Raw genomic sequence first — 9,148 nt, 5'->3', positions numbered from 1 at the left:
GAACTTAGGTCTACAGTCATTAGGTCGACCCCACTAGGTTGACTGGCAGGAAGGTCGACCTGATTTAAGGTCGACATGGGCCAAGGTCGACATGACTTAAGGTATAAAAGTCGACATGAGGAAGGTCGTCTGGTCATAAGGTCGACATGGGTTTTTCACTGTTTTTTGATCCGAATGTCGACACAGTTGACATGGACACAGTTGGCAATGAGAATTGGACCCTTGCATCGCTCGCTTCGCTCGCGATGCTTCCGGCACGGTGGCACGCTTCGCTCACCACAGCTTTAATAACCTCCTCCACGCCCTAGTGCAGGGCTGGGCAACACCGGCCCTCCAGATGTTGATGAACTACACATCCCAGCATGCCTTGCATCAGTTTCAGCATGGCCACGTAGCAAAACTAATGCAAAGCATCCTGGGATGTGTAGTTCATTAACATCTGGAGGGCCGGTGTTGCCCAGCCCTGCCCTAGTGGATGGTAGGGCATGAAATACCGCCTGTCGGCACATGTCGGCTCAAAGAACAGTGAAAAGCCCCATGTTGACCTTATGACCAGTAGACCTTCCTCATGTCAACCTTTATGCAAATTCAACCTTAAGTCATGTCGACCTTGGCCCATGTCGACCTTAAGTCAGGTCGACCTTCCTGCCAGTCGACCTAGTGGGGTCGACCTAAAGACTGTAGACCTAAGTTCAATGTAATAGATGACCTCTTCCTATATATATATATATATATATATATATATATATATATATATATATATATAGTTTAGATCCATTGGATATTATAATATAATTACCTACTTCTGTGTACCAAAAAATCTGCATCGGACGCGTGCACAGGGGGAGTAAAACTGTAAAGCCGTAAGATGAGAGATAGGGGCTAGCAAAGCTTTTACTGAAGGATAGAGGATGAAAAGGAAAGAAAAGGAAGAAGGGCATCCAAAGGAGTGAACTTGGATTTGGATAATGGAAGCAGTGCAAAATGGTAGGTTTAATGAAAGGAGGTTGTTGCCAAAGACTAGGATGTACGAGTTGGAACTTGGAGTGGAAGTCCTCTCGAGAAGGTCAAAAATAGAAGAGAGGGGAAAAAGTTGGCTGCAACAGAATGGTTCACAATATGGTTTATAGAAAGCATTGCCTCAATTTATCCTGTTTTATAATGGCAAGTCTTATTTTATGTAATGGGACAAAGTCTATTTTTTTTCCATATAGTCCTGTAAACCCTTCAATACAGGAATGACCATGTAATTACACAATCTCCACACTTTAAGGGCCTATTAGAAATTAGAATATCATGAACAGCAACACAATATCTAATTTTGGATCCCCATCGAAGCCTATGAGCTTTTCTATAAAAAACTGGGTGACGGATACCTCCAGGCATGCGCATAGGGACTCCCAGGTCACAGACCCAGAAGTCCAGGCAACGGAGCGGATTTGTTAGTACCTATGGCGGTAAGGTGGCGGGAAGTACAGCAAGTGTATGAGTTACCAAACCTTGCAAAAATACTCAAATATTCCTGCTCCTCCATCTGTGGTTAGCAGTTGTGATCATTATACTGGAAGAGTGCATCAAAGAGGGGAGATGTATTTGGAGAGAGTGATAAAAAGAACCAATCAATTCACTTTTAAATGTCATTTTGAAAAATGAAATAAGCTGATTGGTTGGTATTTTGTCTCTCTCCACTTTATAACTCACCAAGGCCTAGCTAGTACATAAGGGGCTGTACCAAACATGACAGCTACTTTAAGTTATGTGCTATAAATACAATTAATTAGGGATAATGTTCATTTTTGTTCTGTTCTCTCTACTGCTATGATTTTCTTTCTGCTATTTTGATACTCAGCCTCAAGGGGATACTCAGAAATCATGTAATTACATATTAACACATAATTAAATTCCGGTATTGTTTCCCAGGGTACAAAACATTGTTATGTGTGGGCTTTCCTAAAATGACAAATGTTTGCACTGATGAGTAACTGTTATGGATCTGTATGTAGGACCCACCTGTGATTATCTGAGTTTTTAGGAGTAGTCATCAGGAGAAACCTGTGCTCACGCTTACACACTACTTACTAATGGGTTTAACCCTTTCAGGTAAAATACTGAATGGAAAGTACCATGGACTGAATAACACATTAACAATATAATTAAATCAAAAAGTCGAACTATAAAAGCGTAATGCTTAGTTATATCTATCTAGAAAAGCAGAAACAGGCGCTCAATAGTACATTAATTGTTTTAAAAGTTTATTCCAACAAAATGACATGCAAGCAAAGGTATGAATTGACATATATTGACGTTCCAGCGGTGGCGCTTCTCAATTACCGCAGTAAGAGAGCATGAATGTGGTGCAATGCACCTTCGGTTGGATCACCACCATTGCTGAGCAGTTGAGGACGGGGTCCCGACAGTCATTAACCCGACAGTCATTAACCTGACTGTTAAAACACCGACGGCCGGCGGCTATTTTCCCTCGTGGGGGTCCACGACCCCCATAGAGGGAGAATAGAATAGGTGGCTCGCGTGGCGAGCGCAGCGAGCCCGCAAGGGGCTTTGTTGCGCTGGCCACGCTGTCTGAGTCCGGGCAGTCGGGATAATTACTGTCGGGATCCCGACTGTCAGAGAAACATACCACACCCGAGGATGGAATGTAACTGGCTCCAACAGAAAGTGCATAAAGTATAAATTTTATAGAGAAGATAATAAAAAAATAACAGGTACTTTTGCAAATCTACACAAGCATTTTGCTTTTGCCTCAATAATGAAATCAATAATATGTATTTGTAATATTTTAAACAGATTTGACAAATAACTTTTAGAATACACTTATAGCATGTACACACCTTTCGATGCGAAGGCCGTCGATACCGATTTGATATCGATTGCTTCCGGAACCTGGTGGGTTGAACAGGAGGGAGAGAGGAATGCTGCCTAGAGCAGCATTACACTGCCTTCCTGCTTTCAATCCCAGTGCTGAGGGACCATGCATCCGGATCGAATCTGCATCGAAGGCAGTTAACATGCTTCAATGCTGGGTCATTTTCGATTCGATTTTTCTGAATTGAAGAGTGTGTACGGAGCATTATATTTGATACATAAAGATATTTCAACACATACATTTTTGTTTTTCAAACAAGAGTTTTTTTTCCCTACAGCAATACAGCGTTGCTTAAGATGAAGCTACTTTTACAGACTGAAACGCCTTGACATTCTGGAATTGTTCAGAAGAGAAATCTGCCAAGAGACTTCTTTCGCCACATCGGTAGGGTAAACATTCAAACTCAACCGTAACTCTCTGATTTGGCTTTAGCGGTGGCACTCTGTAAAGGAGAAAGAATATGTTACTGTTTTTACAGCCTGTATAGTTTATCGTAAACATTTTTACAAGTTACATTTAATTAGCTTTTACATAGATACAACTGCAATTTAGGGGAAGACCTAATTTATGAAAATGATACAAAGAGCTGCTGTAACATGTATAAACCTATGTATACAGCATCAGTCTTGAAATCTCATTAACTTTCCCCATAAAGCTTAACAATAACTAACATTTGGAAATGTTTCATGGTATAAAGACAGCAAACTACACCATACAGTAGGATCACACACCACATTACATGTAAACAGGGCCGGACTGCCCACCTGATTCCTCTGCCACATACTGATGGACTGGAGGGCCAATATGGGCACAGAGGGGGAACCACAATTCTGTAAGGGTGGGGGTTTGCACAAATCTGTGGATCCCATAAGCAGAAAGCTTGGTTGTCCATCAGGGCTGATTAGAGCCACATTCAGAGGGCCCATGTGCAGCCTCCATCCAGGTCCTCTCCCCTCCTCTGATATGTACTGGGTCTTAAGAAACCCTGAAAATAAATGTATATTGGTGTGTTTGATTGTAAGCATGTGCAGGGCTTCTGTGTGGGCACCTGTCGGTGTGGTGCTCACTCAGGGAGGGTGGGCAGTTGTTTGCTGCGGGCACATGCAATGGAATGTGTTTTCATAACACATCCCCTTGCATGGTTGTGAGAGTGTACGGTTGTGGGGGGGGGGGGGGTTTGTGGAATGACTGGGATACTGTCAATAATTTCTTCTGTACTTGTTTTGTATTTGGGCAATATACCCAAGTTACAGCATGTTAAAAGTACTACAGACATCATACACTTACTTAATATTCAGTTGTGTTTTCAAAAGGCCACTCCCCTCTACAGTCACAATGCTTTCATCAACATTCTCTTGGATGGGATTGGAGAATATCAGATCCACAGTAGCAAGTGCATTCAGTCTAGCTTCATCTCTAATCTGGTAATGAAGAAAGCATTTAAAACATTACTGTTATGCTAAGATAGAACACTGATGGCTGATTAAGCACAGAAGTTACATAAACCTCTAAAGAGTTCAGATGCTGGCCCTTTAAGTAGTTAGTTGTTAGTTTTCCTTTATATCTGGTGTTGTGACATAGTCAATAAGGTGAAAGAGGGGAGGGGTTTAGATATAGGAAGTAGTGTAACAGTCCTCTTTGTTCGTTTTCCCTCCCTCCCATCCTTGTGTTTTATGTGTATGTTGGGCGGCGTTAAAGAATGAACGGTTGCTTGTTCATATATTAGTTTCAAGTAGTTAGTGGGTGCGCTCTCCTGACATTGCCATATGTCATTAAACCCATCATCCTGGACGTAAGATGGGTTACACCACCTGAATGGTTGGGTTGCTAGATGGATAGCTGTTGGCTGTTTGGTGTGTGTGTGTGTGTGTGTTTATGTTAGCCTTAACCATTCTTTAGTGCCACCACCATTCATAATCATAACTAATATAGTCAATTAATACTTTTTACAGTACATTTTGAAACGCCAGCACTGTTGTCCGTTTCTTTCTTCATTAGTGATTAAGTATATAAAATTATTAAGTTAATTTAATGTGTTAAGCATAAAAGATACCTGATTATGAGTTTAATGTATGCAGAGTCGCTCTGAGCTCAGCATTTTGCAGATAGCATGTGAAGGGTAACAGAGAGATCAACATAAAGTAACTGAATTGCTAGGGAATGTGGGACCATATAGAAAAAATACAATGTTATTCATAGTTCCCCATTCATAGATTCCTGATTCAGGGACATGTTAAAGGCCATATGGACCTGGACCTGAAAATGATCAAGGGCCTATACTGAAATGTGGAGGAACTGTGACCAGTGTGGTGTGTGTGTAGCCCGTGCCATGGAGGTGTGATCAATGATGTGTAGATACCACCAGTGCCATGTGGGTGTTAACGTCCCCTACACAATCAGCCCCACTGTCTCCATGAGGGGCATTTTTAACACTAATGCTGTGTTCTCATTGCCGCCCTTGCAAAATTTTGGCGGGGCACAGAGCTTCTCCGCTCAACAGACCCCCTTCCCACTGCACCTCAGACCCGGGAATTTCCAGTGTCTGCTCCTTTCACACTGCTTTCCAACAAGTGTGTGGAATTTGATTGGGTGTTGGAAAATTTGTACAAATTGCTGTGATTGGCTGTTTAAAAAAACAGAATTTATTGGCTAGTTGTCACATATCACATGATTACATCCCCCAATGAGCTTGCTTTTGGCATCATGTGTGAAAAACCCGGGTCTAGCCTGTTCACACTGTCATACACCCGTGAATTACCCAGGAAAAACCCTGCAAAAAACCCATGTGTAATTCCCAGGGCATATCACCTGGGAATTTCACAAAGACCCTTTCACACTGAGACAGGACACGGGAAATTACTGCTTGCCCTGGCAAAAACCCTGGGTTTTTGCGGCAGTGAGAACGGGGTATTAGTGATATTCTTGTTGTGCATTGTTACTAGTATTAAACTTTTCCTACAATAGTATTAAACAGTGTTCAAACCAATCAGCTCCTAACTTGTTTCCCTCAAACACATGGCAGTTGGGAGGTGATTGGTTGTTGCACCATTAAGATTAGTAATTAGAAATACCTAAAATATAACTCATTAATTCTGCCTCTAAATAATAATTCCATAATTTTGTGAAAATTCTAGCAAAACTGTTTTCATATTTATGATTTATGGCATCTGGGCATCATCATGCGGGCATGATGATAGCCTTAGGCCTATTTTTATGTGAAGACTTGGAGCCGCAGCTCTCTCCTCCCAGTTGTTTATCTGGCCCTGACCTTAAGTAAGGTTCACATTATTTCAAAACAGAAAAACAGAATACTCATGTGACAGATATTTCCCAGGGTTGCCTACTTTTGAAAATTAATTTCAGGGAGAAAATGAAAAGCCAGGGGGCGGGCCTTGCGTTACCAGGGGCGGGCCTTGCGTCACCAGGGGCGGGCCTACAGTACTTTGACAAGCAGCCAGATATGGGTTTTATCTAGGTATTAATATGAGAAATTAATATCAGAAAAATATCTCTATGGATTGCCTGCACTGTAGTCCTCAAAGGGTTATATGGTTTTGGATGTGCCCGGAGGAGGAGGAGGACAGACTCAAGGAGGGAGATGATAATATTATTGCTGCAACTCTGCTGCTGCTGCTGCTTGGGCACTGTTTACGTTAAGGCAAGTGATAAAGGGGCTATAATGCTGCACAGGGAACTCACACAGAAGCCTAGAGTATCCAATTACCTTAGTGCTGTGTGTGGAAAGCAGCAGCCTCCGTGACCCGTGTGCCGGAGCCGGCTGTCACAAGTGTCACTGTGTGCTGCTGCTGCAGGAAAAGACTTCACTAGTTAATACTAGCTGCCTGGAGGACGGGAGGGGAAGCCGCTGTCACCTGTTGCTGTTAGGCAGTGGACGGCTTCACGTGCACACTGTACTGTGTTGCCGTACACGGGGATCGGGGAGGTCTCCAGGCTGATGAAGGTACTATTGCCGCGATGCGTACGGCGCGGCTTCATCGCGCATGCGCAGTTGCGCACTATACATATAGGGGACGGAAAGCAGCAGCTGCGGGAGAAAGGGGCCCTCTTCCGGGAGTCCGTGAGATGTCCCAGGATTCCGGGAGTCTCACGGACATTCCGGGAGAGTCGGCAACGCTGATATTTCCTAGTGCATTAAAACACTTTAAAGGTGCCCATACACAGTACAATTTAACGGGTGCGATGCTATGCAATCCGCGCTCCCATGCACATCACATCACATCACACAGCACAAATAGTATGTACTATAGATACTTTTAGTACTAGATTGCATCTCATTGCATTGCGAACATCTGACAGTTTTCATACCCTTAGCAGCAGTGGTGGGTTCTTCAGTGTGACCACGGTGTCTACCAGCAATCTCCCTCCTTTTGTGTCCTCACACACCGCCACAATCTGGATCATATTGTCTGGAGTTAAGGCTTTCTTATATTGTTCGTATGTAATTTGCAGTGGAATACTTTTTTCTGAAAAAGAAAAATGACAAATCGAAACAATATATTTTTATTATATGCACCCTAGAATTGGAAATAAAAGGCACAGAGCTCGCTTTAATATTTTATATTGGAAAATGTGTTCATTTGCATCTGCGGGATGTTTCTACACTTGTATGAGTGTGTAATACAAACTCTTATTAATCTAACTAAAATGAAACTTAAAAACTTGGGTGCAGGCCTTCTATATAAATTGTATATTTGACACCACTCTAATGCTGCATCTGTTTTATACAAGCCTCATATTGCTACTCCGAGCTATTGCTCACACTGCACCTTGCATGATGACACGGCGAGGTTCACTGCAGTGCAAATGCAACGAGTCCGTCACATTTTTGGCAAGCCTCGCCAATTTAATGGCCACACTCGCCGCTTCCACCTTGCCTCAGGGAACAGGCGAGGAGGCAGACGGTGGCGGTAAGTGAACCTCGCCTCAGGGAAGTGGTTGATTACACTTTACCCCTGTTGGTTTATGGGAAATGGTGATCAGCTCCATACTCTTTTAAAAGTTGTGGGGTGATTACTCGACAGTAATTAGGTCGACCACTATTGGTCGACAGTCAAAAGGTTGACATATGAAAAAGGGCAACATGCATTAGGTCGACGTGGTCAAAAAGGTTGACACAAGCAATAGGTCGACATGGAAAATGTTAACATGAGTTTTTTCACTTGTTTTTTTTAAAAAAAGGCAGTTTTTCATACCTAACTATCAAAGTGGGCATAGAGTGAGATTATAAGAGAGTATAACCGTACCAGAAGCACGGCGAGCAAAGTGGTACACCTATATGGTGTCAATGTCAACTTGTGTCGGCATAGACAACAAAAACTTACGTCAACTTTTTTTCATATCGACCTTTCCCATGTCTGCCCATTGCTTGTGTCAACCTGTTTCACGTGTTGACATTTTAACTGTTGACCAATAATGGTTGACCAATTGACTATAAACCTAATTACTGTCGACTCTATGACCCATACCTGTTGTGGGAGACTTCCAATTTTTGGGGTAGTTTCCCACACCCTGGAAGGGTAGGTGGCTCTCCTGCGTCCCTGCCACTTCCTAAAGAAGTGAGCAGGATGAAAATAAATGTGCTGCAAAGTTGTGAAGAAGTGGGCTTGAGACAGGAATCAAGTTATTTGACCCTACCCATGAACCCGCAAATTTTGGATGTGTCCTCATCTTGGGGGCCTAGTGACATGACAGTCTGCCTCTGCCCCTAAAGTTACCTGCTTTGCAGGCTTCTGGAGAGGGAGACAAAACAAGCAGGCAAGTATGATGTATGCATATGTGCGTTGTTACTGTATTGGGTGGTGTACAATGCGGGGAGCGAGCGGCGTTGCTGGGTGTTTGTATGGTGAGGATACCTTTTGTTAGTGAGGAAAAGCCATTCTCACGTCCAGCCCCCTTGCTGTCAGCCACTCACCTCTGCATTGAATATACCTCATGATGTCATTTATAGTCCTATTAATACCCCTTTCACATCGCAGCTAATTACCGAGTACAAGCTGGTTTCTTGCTGGCTCGACCCGGTAATTAATGTAATGTGAAAGGGGTTACCGGTTACAGCTAACCGGTAGCAACACAACACTCCGAACCGGGTACAAAGCAGAGTTCTTACCGGTTCGTTGCTGTGCAGTGTGAAAGGGTTAAACGGGTCGAACACTATGGAGGACGCAGTGCTTGAAGCAGCGCCAGCTCTAAGCACTACCTCCTCCCCTACCCCGGATGATGTGCTGCTGCTCTGCCACGCCCCCT

The 9,148-nt window shown here is 43.3% G+C and overlaps 1 protein-coding gene across 1 annotated transcript in view; it reads right to left on the bottom strand.

The window, feature by feature from the left end:
• Positions 1–2,264: 2,264 nt before the first annotated feature.
• The window catches only part of LOC146009672 (protein-glutamine gamma-glutamyltransferase E-like), a 33,707-nt gene continuing 26,823 nt past the window's right edge, over positions 2,265–9,148 (bottom strand). The window contains exons 11-13 of the mRNA XM_083150129.1: positions 7,211–7,368; positions 4,172–4,305; positions 2,265–3,326 (exon numbers count right to left, since the gene is read on the bottom strand). Coding sequence (XP_083006255.1) covers positions 3,176–3,326; positions 4,172–4,305; positions 7,211–7,368 — 443 coding nt within the window. The 3' untranslated portion in view covers positions 2,265–3,175. The remainder of the gene's footprint in view (positions 3,327–4,171; positions 4,306–7,210; positions 7,369–9,148) is intronic.

The sequence above is a fragment of the Crinia signifera genome, chromosome 6 (assembly GCF_055691185.1).
Source record: "Crinia signifera chromosome 6, ASM5569118v1, whole genome shotgun sequence".
In the NCBI taxonomy this organism is placed as follows: Eukaryota; Metazoa; Chordata; class Amphibia; order Anura; family Myobatrachidae; genus Crinia; species Crinia signifera.
The sequence above is the reverse complement of the archived record's forward strand: the minus strand, read 5'-3'. Positions and strand labels throughout refer to the sequence as shown.